This window comes from Scomber scombrus, chromosome 10, assembly GCF_963691925.1.
Source record: "Scomber scombrus chromosome 10, fScoSco1.1, whole genome shotgun sequence".
Lineage (NCBI taxonomy): Eukaryota > Metazoa > Chordata > Actinopteri > Scombriformes > Scombridae > Scomber > Scomber scombrus.
Window position 1 is genome coordinate 28,966,577 of NC_084979.1, and position 17,747 is coordinate 28,984,323.

The following is a 17,747-nucleotide window of genomic DNA, read 5'->3' on the forward strand; positions in this document are numbered from 1 at the left end:
ATGGCGTCTCTCTCTCTCTGTGTCTCAGCATGTTTCTGCTCACGGTTCTGGTGGTTCTGGTCGGCCTGTGCGTTTTGTGTCGTTGGTTGATTCCCTGGTTGGTTCAGACTAACGCCACTCTGGCTCTGCTGTGGTACGACGTCCTGCAGGAGACAACGCTAGACCTTCTGACCAGAAAATCACGACCCCAGGTGACCTCTTAGTATTTGTTTGTTTGACTGTCTGACTGTTGGTTTGTCTTCCTGTTTATCTGATGGTCTGTCTGTTTGCCTTTCAGCGCCTCCTTCAGGCTGTCAGTATAAATGCAGTCAAAGGAAATCCAGACAGCGTAATCAAAGCCATTGATCACTTCTGTAAACACACAGAGTGGGCCATGAATGTAGGAGACGAGAAAGGTACACACACACACACACACAGAGAGAGAGAGAGAGTTTCGGATTTGGGTATTGTAATAATCATATAATCTCTCTCTGTCTATCTCCCAGGGGCCATCTTGGACTCCGTTGTCATGGAAACCTCTCCATCCACCATGCTGGAGTTGGGAACCTACTGTGGTTATTCTGCTGTCCGTATCACCAGGCTGTTGCCCCCAGCAGCAAGGCTGATCACCGTGGAGATGAACCCTGACTACGCTTGCGTGGCGCGACAGGTCATCCAGCACGCAGGGCTGCAAGACAAGGTCAGAGGTCAGAGGTCAAACTGTAGGGTAGAATAAAGTAAGACAATACAATTCATACACTCAGTTGTTTTTTTTATAATCAGAGATAAAGAAGGTTGCTAGTTTGAAACCCCACTCACTCATACCTGGTACAGAGTTATGACCCAGGTGTTAGACACTACCACAGCTCAGATGACACTATGACCAGGTATGAAACAGCTGGAAGACCACTCAGTTAACCCGCCAGGTGCAGAGCTAGCTGTCACAGGACATCACTCCAAACCATAGTCAGTATTGCATGGACTGAAGCCCTGGAGGATCACTAAGTTAACCCATGTGCTGCTACGATGAGCCAAGTGTCAGCTGCCAGATTCATGTGAACATCTCAGGGTCAGGGTCAACACAATAGCCCCAAACAAATCTCAGATTGGAGGGTTCCTCACCACAAGGACCTGGATGTAGTTACACCAACTAGAGCTCTCCTGCCATCCCCCTTTTACATCTGTTGGATTGTGAGACAATCCAATGAGAAACTGTTTCCTTGGTGACTGGTGGCCGAAGCATTCAGGTTGGTCACAGATAGTTGGTCTGTTCTCCTGTGTGCATGTGTCTGATAAAGGTAAACTTTCAAGACCCTGACAGGACACCCCAGTGAATTCTCCCTCACCCTTGCTTCATCAGTCTGAGTAGGGTGGAAAAGGTGCAGCTCACTTGGTTGACTGGTGTTGGATGCTCTCTCCCTCTCTGTTAGCCGACACAAAGGCCAAAAATAATGCAAACTGTTTGAAGGAGGTTAAAAGGTTCATGCTGCAAGGCCTCCTTCAAATATCACAGTGAGGACGCCTTTGAGAAACAGACTAATGGGGTTGCAACAACCTGCTACCTTTCCCCTTAATGCTGAAGGGACCATGCCCTTCTGCAGCATTTCCTTAAGGAACTGGAGGATGTCCTGGGCGGTGCAGAAGAGGGGATCAATCTGGCTCAAATTGCACCATGTGTCGAACATTCCCCAGTGATAGGAATCTGCACCCTAGTTGATGGAGCTCAGGCTAAAGTGCTAACTAGAGAAACCCCATGGCAAGTAACTCAAGTAACTCAGCTGTCTCTGGCGCCTCTGAGGAAATGGATGTAGAAGAGTTCTGCGGGCTGGAAACAGCAGGAGGCGAGCTACGAGGGATGTCTTCTAAAAGAGGTGCAATTGCTGTAACCCTTATCATCTGTGGTGAATTGGGGGGCACCAAAGAGGAGGTTTAGACTCTCTATAGAAGTCGCAGCAGGAGGAGGAAGGGGTAGAGGGTAAAAAGGTAGGGCGTTTATGTGCCATTGTATTAATCTCCAAGGCTGGATTGTCTCGTATTGTGAGTAAAAAGAGTGGACAGTAAACCTGGACACAGACAGATCAGCTACTTCTGTAGTCCTTATAGTACCTCTGAGTTCAACCCCAGCCTTTTCTAGGCGGGGGGGGGGGGGGAGTTCCACTCTGGAGAGCTAATGTGCTGTGAGATTCTTGGCACATTCATTGCCTTTATTGACTCAGACCCATGATGACCTGGACCAAATCCATGTCTAAAAAAAGGCATAAAGGGCTTAAGCCCCCCTCCTTGTTCATACTGTGTCAATTGCTGCCAATGTTCTGTCTGCTCTCAGGTTTGTGGCAGTTATTCAGCTCTGCCAGGAAGTGCATTACAGTTGGTAGACAGCCTGCAATTCAGGACATTGTTTTGAAGTGTTAACCTGCCAATTTGGCTGACTGCTCCCACTAATAGAGAGCCACATGTCCGCAGATTCCTCTGTTGGTTTGAGGATCAGGTTGCAGTGTTGCTCTGGACAACTGTTCAGAAGATCCAGGGGCAATTGTGGCTGCCGTCAAATCTTAGATGTAGAGACAAAGGTAAGCCTTTAGGGTGGCTATAAAGAAAAGCCTCCCGTCTTGGCATCCAACGACATGCTTAGGAACTACGTGGTCTGCGAAGGCCTCTTGGTTTAGGTGCAAGTCTAGGTCCTCTAAGTGCTGGAAAAGCCGGGACACATTCCTTCATCATTTAAATATACACTGCATGGGAGGACAAAGTACTCTACAGTCCTGCTGTTGAAGGCAAACCTTGGAGGAAGTGCGGTTACATTCTGAGTACAGTCAATGTTTTGTAGCTCATGGGTCTCAGAGACTTCTTGAGCCCCCTCCAATCCAAAATCAGCTTGAACCACCCATCCTTTCTGTGGATGGATAAGCAACAAAAAAAAAGACCGCTGATCATTTCATCCCACCTTTTGATGGCCTTCTTCAGAGCGAAGACAAATCCATTCGCTCCATACAGAGTCCAGTCAACACAATGACTCACAGAAGGGGCCCGAAGACCAGCAAAACCTTGGATGTCAACACATTAAAACATATACAGCTCAATACCAACACACAAGCCTACTGGACTGTTGAGAAAATACAGCATACCATATCTCATTGTCGTGATTTAATATCCCCATAGAGGTTCTACTATCGACTATCACCGTCTATATAAAGACATGGGAAACAAAATCTTTCATCAGTATTAATAAATATAAATATTCCACACAGAAACATACAAACAGCCACACCACAAACATTTATATCCTGCAGGACAATGAAGACCAACAGACTCCATATGTGACCCTGAAGATAACACCTGAGGTCACAGCAGGTAGAGTTATTGATCTGCTTATTGATTACTGATTGCCTCTTTCAGGTGTGTGTGTTGGAGGGTCAATCAGCTGACCTGATTCCCAAGATGGCCGACATGTTTGGAATCCAGACGTTTGACTTGATTTTCCTGGACCACTGGAAGGAACGCTACCTGCCTGACCTCAAACTGCTGGAGGTAACAGCCTTCAACCTCTGACTTCTGACCTCTGACCCTGGTGCATGTTATGACCTCTGACCCCCTCCTCTCCTCCTCTGCAGGACTGTGGTCTGCTGGCTCAGGGCTCGGTGGTCCTGGCTGATAACGTGATCTGTCCCGGAGCTCCAGACTACCTGAAGTACGTCAGATCCAACCTGAAGTACAGCAGCAGGTTCTACCAGGCTCATCTGGAGTACACCAGAGTCCTGGATGGACTGGAGAGGTCTGAGTACTTGGGTGGAGAGACAGACACACAGACAGACAGGTAGAGGGAGACGGTCTGAATCTGATTCAGCCTGTTTACGTCTGAGATTTTCCATATTTAGAGTCAAACATGGGCCTTGAGTTCACAGTAAAGGCGACACTATCATCTTAGCAGAGAGACATGCTGTTTCTCTCCTTGAGACAGTGAAGGCAGCTGTCTGTGGTGTTTTGGGGAGAGCAGGAGTCACTTTAATAACGGTGGTGCAGTGTTGCTGTGGCACCCAAGGTCAGAGGATATGACTCCCTAAACCCACAGATGGGTAACTGTGTTTCCTTGTTTGTAGAATAACGAAACAATAGTAGGGCTGGGCGATATGGGCAGAATCAAATATCAGGATATTTTTGACCAAACACCTCAATATCGTTATTTTGACAATATTGTAGGGATGACTGTTGGTTCTTTTTGATAGAAATCATCATAAATATTGATGTATAATATTGATGATATAATGACAAAGGAGCTAAAGGCAAATAATATAACAGCCTGTTAAGCTCAGAAAATTAAATTTTTTACTGTAAAAGCAGGAAGACACTTATTATATATCACTATATTAGAATGTTCAAAATCTAATACGATATCTATAAAATATAATGATATAGATATAATATTGATTTATTGCCCAACCCTAAGAGGAAAACTCATTACTGTAGATGCATTGAGTTTGACCATTTATGGGCATATAGATTATTCTTGGTACTCATCTGTGAAGGCTTAAAGACGATCCACGGAGGACAGTGGCATCATGCATCAGATGATTGATAATACTTTGATTCTCATTGGCCGAGCTCCAGCGTAAGACATCCTGGACTGATGAGGTTAACCATTGACAAAAATATCCTCCAGACCTTTGTGCTGAATATGTCACAGATTGTAACCTGGGTGCAGTTTTCCCTCAGTAGTGACCGTCAGGAGACAGATACCTCAGATAGACCTTCAGCGTCAGCAACAGCCTTTCAGTTCCAGTCCTGCAGCTCTGAACACACTGTGAGGACTCCTCTGACAGTGTTTGTTTGTTTAGCTTTAGCTATAAACTTATATTAAATTAGTGCTGACAGAAAAATTAACAAATGCTTCTTCTACTGATACTTTTGCAACTTTGATTAATGCTGAACTGCTGCTCGCATGCTGAAGAACAATGAAGAGACTTTATTAGAGGCTCGGAGCTTTTGGAGACTTGGTGCTTGTTAGTGTGGATTACCGCTGAGACTGCTGCAGTTTGGTTGATATTTAGACGACTTTAGTGCCTCTAAGTGTTAATAAGTTGTGTGCATTTTGATTTAAATACTTTTCTTGTCTCCAGTTCATTCATTATTTCTGCTATTGTCATGTTAAAACACTTAAAACGCTTATTTCTGTTCATTTCATTCACTGTAAAACATAAAAGCAGCATCAACACAATCATAATGGTACAATTTGACTATGTACTATTTATACTGTTAAATTATTACTACTTTTATTTTCCATCTAATATTACATTAATGTTTTTTTCTTTCTTTCTTTGTTCTTTTTTAACATTGTTTTATGCTCCTTTTAATGTGAAGTATTTGGTGTATGTAATTAATTTTGTTGTAAAACACTTTGAACTTTTCTTGTATAAAAAGGTGCTATACAAATAAAGTTATTATTATTATTATTAAAGTAAAACACATAAGTTTTCATTTTACTGGAGCTTATAGACAGATGTTTTGGGAGAATTATGAGGCATTTATGAGGTTTTACTTCCACTCGAAACCCCTCCAAACCTTGTTAGTGTGTCGTAGTTCCCAGAAAGGTGCTCAAAAACACAAAATATTCAATACTTTTCAAACTTCCAGGCACTATTTTCTATCTGTTTGGATACAATCTTCTGCTAAATGAACGTGATGTGATATTTTAATATTTCATCATTTACAAAACCTCCTGCTTGAATGTTTAAAACCTTTGTTGTTGACCGTAATCAGGGTCTAAGAGTGTAAACATGTTTCTATCACCATGGAAACCACTCTCTGGTCTCTACCGGTCACTAGTGTGAAGTTACAGGTCCGAGGTCCAAACTTAAATTATCTTTATTTTACAGCTGATGACAAATGTTAATGAAAAGAAATACAAACAGTACAAAATCTCATTCAATCGTGTGTTTCAGTCAGCGTATGACTGTGAAAAGAGTTCATTCATTCATCAATAAACTCCGATCAGATCAATAAACTGATAAGATCAATCAGCTGGAGAACGTCCTGTCTCTGGGTAGAAATGGAGATCAGCGAGCCAGTGGAGCTGAGTCTCTGGTGAGGAGCATGATGGGATACGGGCAGATTGACCTGGAGGTGTGGAAGATATCGTCATGGCGACCAATCACAGCAGAGATCTATCAGCTATCGATTATAACTAAATGATAACACTGTGATCAGAAGCAGCTCTGATGGCTCCGCCCACTGCCCACACCGGCCTGTGATTGGTTACTGAAGGCGGGCGTGTCCATTCATTACAGTCTCCCTCCTGTTTCCATGGAAACAACAAATCAGCTGTCACTATGACTGACTGGAGTTGAAAATCTTGGCCAGCAGGGAGACGTTCGATTGGCTCTTCTGCTGTATGAGGCGGGCCTTGTCCATGTGCTTCTGGGTAACGGAGTCCGTCTTCCTCTTCTTCTTGTTCTGGATCTCCTCCTCCGTCTGACGCTGCGTGAAGTCCCACGTCTTCTCGTCCACCTGGTGACGAAAAATAAAGTTTAACAACATGGAGGTGAATGAAGTTTTCAAAGACGCAGAAATTGATGAAACTGATGACAGAACGCCTCAAACTACAAATCTTTATGTTATAAGTCTTTATACTTATAAAACTTTCCCAGAGCCTAAAAAAGTGAGTATAAATCTGTAATGTCATCCCATGATAAAGTTCAACGGGCTGCACAACACAGGAAATAGAAAACTTTTTTGGCTCATGCATCAGGTGAGCACTTTTCATTAGACTGAACAAACACCATGCAGAGACCACCGAGTCCAGTTTCCAGTTCTTATAATACATCTATGGGAACAGCACCGATCTATAAAGCCAATTTGACAGAGAGGCCAAAACATGTGATTACAACTTCCATGTCCATCACATGATGCTCACTGGTCCAAAAAGCATTGTTCCCCACACACAACCATTAGAAAAGGAGCATTAAAGCATCACAACCCCATAAAATAACATGTCATTGTCAGAGTTGGATCAATTTAGTCCAGTAAAGTCTAAAATGCTGCATGGATAAATGATTTCATCCCCATTCAAGTGAGTGAGGAGCCGGCTCATGTGATCATGTGATGATTTAAGTTTAAGGTTTCAAAGGGTCTGATGTCAGGCGACTTGGCTGAAGAAGGACTTTACTGAGCATGCTCAGTGGTACACAAAGCATAGTGACATTTTTCAGCTTCGAGCACATCTGAGCATCTTTGCCTTCTTCAAGGAGGAGAGAAAGAAAAGGCAAAAAGGGCCAAAAATAAAAGAGAAGTTAAAACTTTCTACTTGTTTCCACCTGTTCAGATCTACCTGTGCGGTTTGGTTTACCTTCTGTCCGTCTTTCTGTCTCTTCCTCTTCAGTTTGTCCATGTGAGCGCTCTTGTCCACGTTGTTCAGGTAGAAGTTCGTTTCTCTCTTGGCCTGAGACACTTCGGTCCTCAGTCTCTGCTGCAGGACCATCTGCTCGTAGGCCAGACGCTCGCTCAGGTGAGTCCACTGGAACCTGTGCAGGTACTGAACACACACACACACACACACACACACACACACACACACACACACACACACACACACACACACACACACACACACACGTAAACAAATGGTCTAACATGAAATTAAATGATCCATCTAAAGTTCGGGGACCTCATTTTTAAAACTGTAGGCAGGATTTAAATTAAAGGAAATACGAATAAATGAAAAAAACACACAAAATAAAAAAAACACATAAAAAGTAAATAAAATAGAATATGAATATATAAAATTAAAAACACCACAAGTAATAGAAAGTAAATAAAATAATAATAAAAATAAATGAATAAAATAAATAATAAATAATAACAGAAAATAATAATAAAAAATAAACTAAATGAAATAATAAAAAATAAATTAATAAAATCAAAAATGTGAAAATCAAAAAAGTTAAATATTTATAAATAAAACAACAGAATAGACTTAAATAAAGATATGATAAACTTAGAAGAGTTTTTTTAGTTGGAACTGAAACTTTCCTTCTGTTGTAACTTTAAGGTAAAATCACCATAAATGCATCATTATTAACTGTAGAAACCTGCTTCAGTCTTTTAGTGACGATGCCAAAATAAACGAGGCAGTTTCAGGACGAGCAGAACAAAACGAACATAAAACTTTAACATTTATCATTCAGTATACGCAATGATTTAAGTGTCTGATGTCAGCTGTTGCCGGGCAACAGAACGTACCTTGATGTTCCAGAGGTCGGAGGCGAACTGTTGGCGTTTCCTGGTTGCCATGGGAGTGTTGTGAAGAGACGCAGCCACTCGCTTCGCCACGCGTTTATCTCTGAACTCCACCCAGCCCTCCGTGAAGTCGCACCTCCTCAAACCAGACTTCTTCTTCCTGTTCCTCACCGCCCGATCTGCAGCGATCAATGCAGCAGTGATCAGAAAATACAGCCTGACTGATCAATACAGTGTGTGTGTGTGTGTGTGTGTGTGTTACCTTCAGGTTGTAAGAAGATGCGTCCGATCTCTCCGTAAACCGACAGCATGTTCCTCATGTGCTTGGGGCGGAGCCTCGGAGGAATGTGACCCAGGTAGATGATTCCCGGAACACACTTCCTGCCTGAAGAGGAAGTCGCCAAACCGACTTTCTGCTTTCTCTTCTTCTTTTCCATATCATCATCATCATCATCATCTTCTTCTTCATCATCATCATCATCATCATCATCATCATCTCCTCCATCGTCATCATCTCCTTCTTCATCGTCATCATCTCCTTCATCATCGTTATCTCCTTCCTCTCCATCTTCATCATCATCTCCTTTCTCTGTTGCTGCAGCTTCTTCTTCCTCCTCTTCCTCCTCTCCCTGAGCTACAGTCTTCCTCTCCTCCTCTTCCTCTCTTTTCTCCATCTCTCCGCAGTTTGATCACTACAAACAAACATAAAACAATAAATATTGATCAGTGTTGATCACAGACTGACAGAAGCATGAGGACAGACCAAACCTCTGCAAATCAAACTTTTATTTAAACTCAAAGAATCATTGAGGTTTCCTTCACAGGGCTCCAGACTAGGAGCACTGGCGCCCCTTGGTGATCATTTTGAGAGCACAAGCTGAAAATGTAGGTGCACATCTTAAATCGACCTGCAACCCAATAAGAAAACCCAAATTTTCACAACTTCTGATTTTAAGACTTTTAGTATCATTATTAATATTATTATTATTATCATCAGTTTCTTGCACACCCATTTTTAATTATAACTAGTGTTAATGAAGTTTAACAATGATGTCGAGTTACAAACATGAAGAAAAAATTAAGAACCCTCCCTCACACAAATAAAAAAAAAAAATCAGTTTAAACAGTTAGAGAGTGAAAGAGTCAGGTTAGTGATCAGGGTTTGAAACTGTCCATATAGGTTGGTAGGATATTGGTTTTAGTGTGTGTTGAAGGTAATTTCAAGTATTTGGTGCACTGAAGGAAAAAGGCTGATTTTCCAAATTTAGTCCATGCAGCTTCAAATGACAATAGATGTTTTCTCTGTCATCATTTAACCCTCTTGTTGTTCTCAGGTCAACAACAGGCGTTAACTCAAAAATTTGGTATAATTTCATTTAAATGAGGCCTATTGACCATAGTTTACAAAAATATGTATAAAACATGTGGTGTTGTTGGTGTGAAGTTGTCTAACACATATTTATGTCTCATGCTTTATAAACAGTCAAACCAGACCACGTCACATCTGTTTCACTGGAAATATTTAAGGGTCTAAAATATAATTCAGGCTTGTTTTTAAAGATGTTTTATGAGTCTAATTTTCTCTGAGATCATTTAAACAGTCAGAGCAGAAAACAACAGATCAGATCTTCAGTCTCAGTTTTCACACATCAGCTGTTTAAAGATGTCTTCTGTCTGTCTGTCAGAAGGTTTTATTAAAATCTATGAACTTAGCTACAGATTCTCATCCAGCAGCTCATCAGTTTGAAATTTGAATGTTTAAAAGAAGTAACATCTGAACATCTGAGTGAAAAGACAGACACATGTAACATAACATTATTAAATTAAAAGGAGAATAAGAAGAAAGCAAGACAAGCAGGAAGTGTTTTTGTTCCTTGTGTGAATTTAAAGAGTCTCACCTTCAAGTTTGATTAAAACTCCTCAAATATAAAATGATTAAAAACACTGCAGTTCCTTTACTTCACGTGTGGAAACGATGTCGAGTCCTGATGACGAAACAGAGCGACAAAATTAGAGGATATTCAACTTCCTGTTGTACCTTCAAAATAAAACTCTGGGAACAGGCAAACATTTATTTTAACCCTAACCCTAGTTTTTTAAAACATTTTTAAACATCCATCCATCTATGATCAATGATGCTAACAGTCACATTTTATTTACACTACCTGGCTGCAGAAACTAATCTATCTAATAATATAAATATACCGAATAAAACAAATTAACTCACAAAATGTGATGTAAAAATAACGTTTGATTTGAATAATTAGCATTAATAAAACAAATAAACATTTTAAAGTCTGTCAGTGTTTCATGAGGAGTCAGGACACCGCCTCTGGAAAAAATGAAGCCTTTACTTTGAAAAGTCTAACCGGAACTGTGTTTGTTTTGACCACGCCCATTCGCAGTGAAAGGCATGCTGGGATACCTCCTGTCATGGCGGGATGTTTTGAAGCATGAGAGGTAGCGTCGTCAGCTGTCAGCAGTGAAGGAGATGCAGAGACCAGTGTCCACTCTGTCTCTGGGCTCCAGTGTGATCGTGAAACTGGTCAGCAATGGTTTCCAGTTCAGTGCAGACCTGCTGCACCTCACAGCGCTCCAACTCCGCAAAGGTACCACTGAGATTCAGCTCACTTTAATCAAATATCCCGTTCAATAATAACGTACAGGTGCAACGATGTAAACAGTGACCGTGTTACCTGGAGACTTTCAACTGCGTTCTGTTTACCTCCCCACGTCACACCTGAGTTCGAATCAGCTGCGTTCTGTTTACCTCCGACGTCACAGTTTGAATCGTTCTAGTTCTAGAGTGGTTGCGTCGTGGTTGTCATGGTGACGGCAACAGCTGAAAAACCCAACTAAACCTCCTCCTTTTAAAAATGGCCTCGTCTAAAAACCCATCAGAGCTGTGAATCATGATCAGCTCTAAAATAAATGAAATTAACTTAAATTGAATAAGGAAACTGCTGTATCAGTCAGTGTCAAACAGAATAGAATAAAACTTTACTTTTCTTGTCTTTGGCTCACCAATAACAGACATACAGTTGATAGAAATGACATAAGATCCATTGAATCCATAAACTCCATAATATCATTCTTAACCCTTTGGAGGTCACGCCCAAAATGGTACTAAAAATATATATTTCTTTGCTTTTCCTACCTCTTTGGGGCCATGACAACATAAAACATGGACATTTTGTGTTGATGTTTTACAGACCTCTACCAAGCTTTTAAAAAGAAGTTATGGATTCATTATGTTCAATAAACCCTCTGAGAGTGTACAAGACCAACAAATTAAACTCAACTTCAAAAATGTTTCCAGTGGGATATCTCGTGTCAGCAGTGGCCTGTATCTATAGCAACCATGGTGCCACCTCATGGTCTTTTTGTGGATTACATTTGGATTACATGCCTAAAAGTGGTAAAGATTGCCCAAAAATGGTAAGTTAAATAGATTTAGTTTTTGACCAGATATCGTGACACACTGTGACCTCTACCAAACAGTTGAGCAGACCTACAAAGGGTTAAAATACATAAATACACCAAAAATATGTAAAGTCAGTTGTTCCTGTGTGTGGATTGTTCACTAGGAAGTGTTTAAAATATGAAGAGTAAAACATCAACACTGCAAATAAGCCAATTTACTTTTCATACCCATGCACACACACACACAAACACACACACACACACACACACACACACACACACACACACACACACACACACACACACACACACACACACACACAGACACACAGACACACACCTCATAGGAATAAACAAATAACAGAATATAGATATTAAAGTACAGACATATATATGACTCATTCAGTAAAGACAAACCCAATCTCTGAACACACACAGCTGTTTTAAGGTTTAAACAGAAGAGTCTGTGTGGTTGTGTTGCAGAGACTGGTCTGACCCAGCAGGAGGCGCTAGAGGTGCTGCAGGCTGTGGGTAGAGGGGAAGGAGGAGGTGATGAAGCAGCAGCAGCAGGAGGAGGAGGAGGAGGAGGAGCGTCTATGACAGCTCTGGATCTCCTGCAGAAGGAGGAGGAGCTGAGGAGCATTGTGACGTTCTCCTCACAGCTGGACACTGCGCTCGGAGGAGGAATTCCTGTCGGGAAAACCACAGAGATCTGTGGCGTTCCAGGAATCGGAAAAACACAACTGTGGTAGGGAACACACACACACACACACACACACACACACACACACACACACACACACACACACACACACACACACACACACACACACACACACACACACACACCATGGTCACTTTTGAGGACATTACATCGATTTACATTCATTTTCTAGAGACTTACTCTAACCCAGGCATCTCCAAACATTCCCATAAAGGTTCATAATGTGTCTGCAGGTTTTAACACCTGATTTTGACTCATTTAATCAGCTAATCTCAGTCTTCAGACAGCTGATTGGTGGAAAAGTGTGTGCTTGATTGGTTGGAACAAACACTTGCATGCACACAACCCTTTATGAAATAGTTTAGACATGCCTGACTCACCCTAACCTTAACCACTGACCCAAAAATCAGCTTTTTGGGGACACAAGCTGTCCCCAACTAACTGGTTCTATTATATATCATAAGTTTGTCCCCACATGTAGCTTATGACAGACCGTACACACAGTTTTTGTATCAGACACACAGAACACATTTTAAATCAGTCCTAAAATGTAAAGAAAGCCAGTGCAGTTATACTAAGATTGTGTATAATCTGGTCCCTTTTGTTAATAATTGGTTCATTCTGCCATAAAAGAAAAACTTTTAAATATAAAAAACTTTTAATTCAGATTTATTTGGATTCATTTGGATTTATTTGGATGTCCTCTGGAGCGACACTCTGATTAGCAGCTCTGTTTGTCTCTTTGGGTGCATCTCAATTCTCTTAATTTGCATACTTGTGTCTTTTCCTTGCATCTAAGTCCCATTAAATCAAATTGTATTTATATAGCACCTTTCATACAGGTGCTTCACAATTGATTGACAAGCTTATAATAAGACAGAACAAGTGTAGACCGAGATCAACGTAAAGAAAAGGGATAAAAACGAGGGGAAAAAAGAATGAATTCTCAAAAAATTGAGACCTAAAAACCACTAAAGATGTGAGGAGAGAGGAAACAAGGAAATATGTCTTTAAATAAATGAGATGATCAGCTGTCAGTCGGTTTTAACAGCTGTAGCGACTTCTGACGGAGATTGTATCTGCACATATAAACTCTGTGCTGACACTAATACAGATGAACAGTCACCAGCAGCTGTTTTCTCTCTACAGTCTGTTTATATTATATATTATTTATTATTTTACCTATTTGACAAACACCTGCACATCAATGAAAACCCTGCGCTCTGTATTCATCCCGCGTCCCGCTGCTCTGAGGCACAGGAACCATCTCTACCGGCTAGAATGCCTTTTCTATTATTTATTCATTATTCTTTTAGCAGCTGTATTTATTGATATTCTGATTGTGGATTCATGAATTATTAACTCAGAATATGCTCAGGGTGTGTTTTTTTGTTTTTTTTTGAACAATGGAAATTATTTATTAGGCTAAAATGTTTTAAGGGGGAAATTAAAATGATGTAACTCAAAACAAAACCCGATGCTCAGGAGTTTGTAAGCCTCACGTGTGACTGAGAGGAATAAAATATAAATGTGTTTAAAATGTTTCCTTCTCCCTGAACTTAAATATATCCATAATAAAACGTTATTTTTTACTTTATTGCCATTCATAATCTTTAACAGGTCATTTTAGCTGTACAGAACAAATTTACTTTAAGATTCATTCATTTAATTCATTCATTTTAAAAGGAAACTCAAAACCTGTTCAGCCTGGCCTTTGATTAAGAAATGAATTGTTTTATAGTCTTTTTGTCCTATTTTATTGTATTTGTTTTGATGTTTTACTTTTTAAAAAATAATTCTATAGTTTTATCTTCTATCTTATTTTATTTGTCTGTTTATTTCATCTCTTAATATTTTTTTAACCTAGTTTTAGTCCAGCTTTAATTAAACTTCATCTTTTTACTTTTTTTTGTCTTTTTAATCTATTTGAATCTAGTTTTACTCTAACTTTTAATAAACCTTCTCTCTTCTCTCTCTTATTTTACTTATTTATTTATAATTATTTTATTTACTTAAAAAAACAAACTTATTTTATTTAAATTTTCTAAACTTTTTTTATCATTCTTATGTTCTCTTGCGTGCATTGATCTCGACTTTTGTCTTTTCATTTGTTCTTTTTAAATTATTATTATTCCTTTTCTTTATGTTGTCACTTGCTCTCTCCCAGTCTGTATGATTTGTGATGTTGTGTATAATTCATAGATATCATAATAAAATTTAAAGGGGAAAAAAATAGACAACGAAAAGTAAAACCTTACTAATAAAAGAAGAAATGTTTTTGTTTGTTTGTTGATCAAAGCAACAATTAACAGATGTTTTTAAATAGATGATAAATCATAAAACAAATAGAATATAAAAGTTGAGTTTAATCTGTAATCTATCCTTGTGTGTGTGTGTATGTGTGTGTGTGTGTGATGATGTCAGTCTGCAGCTGGCGGTGGACGTTCAGGTGCCGCAGTGTTTCGGGGGGGTCGGAGGTCAGGCGCTCTTCATCGACACCGAGGGAAGCTTCATCGTCGAGAGAGCCGTCGACATCGCCACAGCCACCGTCCGACACTGCTCCTTATTGGCCGAGGACACCGAGCAACAAGAGGCAGTGACAACTTTCACCGTGGAAACCATCCTGTCCAACATGTTTGTGGTATGCTGACTGGTTGTCGTGGTAACAGACGACCTGATGATGTGACACCAGTCCCTGCTCCGCCTGCTTAGTTTAGACAAATTATTGGTAAAATATCAGAATCCTGTTAGTAAAATCAGAATAGATAGCTGTCTGTACTTTTCACCAACAGAGTTTCAGACGTGAAACTAAAATTAAACTAAAAGTTGTGATGATCTACGTGACAGGAAGTCTACCTGAGGACTGATAACAGATAAAGATAAAGGAAATGTTCATAATTTGTTCAAAAGTCGCTGAAACCAGCAGTCAGGTGTCCATATGAACAGTGAAAGATGTTTTTTTCCTCTCTGTAATCATTCCTCCTGTTCATACTGACTATTAAAAGATCTCCTTCAAATGTGCTTTCAATGTAAAGTGATGGAGGACAAAATCCACAGTGTTTCCACACAGTCATTTAAAAGTAGATGATCAGCTTCTATTGAGCTTCATCAGTCTGAGTTAGTCATATCAAGTGATATCTGACACATTTACAGTCTTTTCAGCATCAGATTCCCTCTTAGTGTTTCCCTGTTGAGCTGTGGTGGAAGTAGAGTAACAAAAAGACTTTGGTACTAAAAACACTGTAACGTTGAAACATAGAAGATGAAGATTTGACTCATTTGGACGACTGAAGCTTCATATTAGCTTCAGATGGACTTTTAAATACATGTTTACACAGAAGGACGACTGTGGATTTAGTCCTCCATCACTTCCATTGTAAACATTATGAAGGGATCTTCTAATGGTCAGTATGAACAGGAGGAATGATTACAGCAAGAGAAACAGCTTTAATGTTCATTGGAGCTCCTGAATGTTGGTTTAGGACAGAAAAAACTGAACTCGTCCTTTAAGTAATCTGCTCCTGAAAGCTGATTTCCTAACTGTGATGTACAGGCAGATGAAAAGATCTTTTACTTTATTTAGAATAATTGACTCCAAAGTTTCCTGTCAGGTGCGTTGCCGTGACTACGTGGAGCTTCTGGCCGAGATTCACCTGCTGCCCAACTTCCTGTCTCAGCACCCGAGGGTACGTCTCCTGGTGATTGACAGCGTGGCGTCTCCGTTCCGGCATCTCTTCGACGACCTCTCGCAGAGGACGCGCCTCCTCAACGGCCTCGCCCAGCAGCTCATCTCCACGGCGACCAGCCGTGACATCGCTGTGGTGATGACCAACCATATGACCACCCGGGTGCAGGGCAGCCATTCGCAGCACGTCCCCGCCCTCGGGGATAGCTGGGGCCACGCCCCCACCATCAGGCTCCTCCTACACTGGGCGGGGGCGCGGCGGCTGGCGTCCATCTTTAAATCTCCAGGTCACGCGGACGCCACCGTCCAATACCAGATCACCGGCGACGGGTTCAGAGACGTCGAACAATCAGAGCAGCCGGAGAGCAAACGACCCCGAACAGAAACCGACCAATCAGCTGCCAGCCAGAAAGACGACGGTGTCAGCTGACAGAGACCGTCAGCCAATCAGAGACTGAGTTCAGTTTGTTTATGAAATTTGTAAAAAGAGTAAAGTTTGTAAATATTTGTTTACTTTAAATTCACGTTAATGTCAGAGAGTCACTCATCAGCCGCTCAACGTTAATCCACATTTATCAATTAACTATCAGCTGATTCTGATCCATCAGAACTAATAATTTATTTAATTATTGATTAATGTTCAAATTATTTTCTTGATTCATTGTTTTGTGTCAACAAGACGTTCAGTTTATTATCCTGTGAGACAGAAAAGCTTCAAATCAGCACATTTAAAAACCAGAAAACACAAATACTGACTACTTAAAAACGGATTATTCAGTGATCAAAGTTACTGATTAATATTCTATTGATCCACTCAGTCTGATGTGGATCAAACTGTATGTATAAAAACTATTTTTATTGTGTTTTTAAGATTTAATTCATTTGCTTTTTGGTCCATAAAAAGTTAGAAAATGGTGAAAAGTGTTGATCAGTGTTTCCTGAAGTCCAACACGTCTTTAAATTTCTTTTTTTTGTCCACAAAATCAAAAATATTCAGTTTACTGTCAAAGAGGACGAGATAAACCAGAAAATATTAACATTAAGAAGTTTGAATAAGAGAATTTGCACTTCTTCTTTCCTAAAAAATGAATCAAAACGAATAATCGATAATCAGAATAAAATATTTCTCTACATATTTTACTTTTCGTCTCAGTAACAGGAAGTGACACGACCGCCCTGCGCCTGATATTTACATGTTTACAGTAAATCATGAATATGTTAATAACATCAGCTCTCACATGCGTGTCCTCATCTCCTCACTTTAATCGTTTCAGACTTTTTCGTCACCGTGGAAACCTGTCAATGGGGTACCTGACAGTAAATATTTACAGGCTGCTGTTCCCACGGCAACAGCTGTTCCCCCAACACAAAAACAAACAAGATCTATTATTATTTATTTACCTTTGTGTGTGTGTGTGTGTGTGTGTGTGTGTGTGTGTGTGTGTGTGTGTGTGTGTTTGAAGATCAAAGTGAGTTTAAACCTCTGCAGGTAAACACTGAACACCTGTGTGACGGGTTCACAGTTTTTTTAGGCGTGAACTCGTCCTTTAAATCTTTCTGCTGCAGCATCTCAGAGTTCATTAGGACACATTTTAGTTTCATATTCATCTTCTATAAATATCTCTTAAATTATGTTAATTAGACGGTGATAGTGCTTAAACCAAACTGCATGTTCTGAACCAAAATCATCAGCTTTCTGTCATTGTA

The 17,747-nt window shown here is 40.3% G+C and overlaps 4 protein-coding genes across 4 annotated transcripts in view; 3 read left to right on the plus strand and 1 right to left on the minus strand.

The window, feature by feature from the left end:
• Positions 1 to 17,747, plus strand: part of irak1 (interleukin-1 receptor-associated kinase 1) — a 416,029-nt gene that overhangs the window by 71,811 nt on the left and 326,471 nt on the right. The window lies entirely within an intron of this gene.
• comta (catechol-O-methyltransferase a) lies at positions 30 to 4,781 on the plus strand. The gene is made up of 6 exons (XM_062427181.1): positions 30 to 191; positions 278 to 395; positions 486 to 679; positions 3,376 to 3,507; positions 3,591 to 3,793; positions 4,679 to 4,781. The coding sequence occupies exons 1-6, from the start codon at positions 30 to 32 to the stop codon at positions 4,779 to 4,781; spliced, it is 912 nt and encodes a 303-aa protein (XP_062283165.1).
• abt1 (activator of basal transcription 1) lies at positions 5,731 to 10,183 on the minus strand. The gene is made up of 5 exons (XM_062427567.1): positions 10,107 to 10,183; positions 8,471 to 8,900; positions 8,212 to 8,387; positions 7,319 to 7,504; positions 5,731 to 6,480 (listed from the first exon to the last, which is right to left on the minus strand). Exons 2-5 carry the CDS (start codon positions 8,880 to 8,882, stop codon positions 6,301 to 6,303), a joined length of 954 nt encoding a protein of 317 aa, XP_062283551.1. The 5' UTR covers positions 8,883 to 8,900; positions 10,107 to 10,183; the 3' UTR covers positions 5,731 to 6,300.
• rad51c (RAD51 paralog C) lies at positions 10,700 to 16,470 on the plus strand. Its single transcript, XM_062427182.1, has 4 exons — positions 10,700 to 10,817; positions 12,115 to 12,379; positions 14,780 to 14,996; positions 15,967 to 16,470. The coding sequence occupies exons 1-4, from the start codon at positions 10,700 to 10,702 to the stop codon at positions 16,468 to 16,470; spliced, it is 1,104 nt and encodes a 367-aa protein (XP_062283166.1).

Coding starts and splice junctions, on each gene's coding strand:
- rad51c (XM_062427182.1), top strand. CDS start 10,700: ATGCAGAGACCAGTGTCCACTCTGTCTCTGGGCTCCAGTGTGATCGTG. Junction 12,380..14,779: donor ATCGGAAAAACACAACTGTG/GTAGGGAACACA, acceptor TGATGATGTCAG/TCTGCAGCTGGCGGTGGACG. Junction 14,997..15,966: donor TCCTGTCCAACATGTTTGTG/GTATGCTGACTG, acceptor GTTTCCTGTCAG/GTGCGTTGCCGTGACTACGT.
- abt1 (XM_062427567.1), bottom strand. CDS start 8,882: ATGGAGAAAAGAGAGGAAGAGGAGGAGAGGAAGACTGTAGCTCAGGGA. Junction 7,505..8,211: donor CCGACCTCTGGAACATCAAG/GTACGTTCTGTT, acceptor GTGTGTGTTCAG/TACCTGCACAGGTTCCAGTG. Junction 6,481..7,318: donor GACAGAAAGACGGACAGAAG/GTAAACCAAACC, acceptor TTTCGTCACCAG/GTGGACGAGAAGACGTGGGA.
- comta (XM_062427181.1), top strand. CDS start 30: ATGTTTCTGCTCACGGTTCTGGTGGTTCTGGTCGGCCTGTGCGTTTTG. Junction 192..277: donor CCAGAAAATCACGACCCCAG/GTGACCTCTTAG, acceptor TTTGCCTTTCAG/CGCCTCCTTCAGGCTGTCAG. Junction 3,508..3,590: donor CTGACCTCAAACTGCTGGAG/GTAACAGCCTTC, acceptor CCTCCTCTGCAG/GACTGTGGTCTGCTGGCTCA.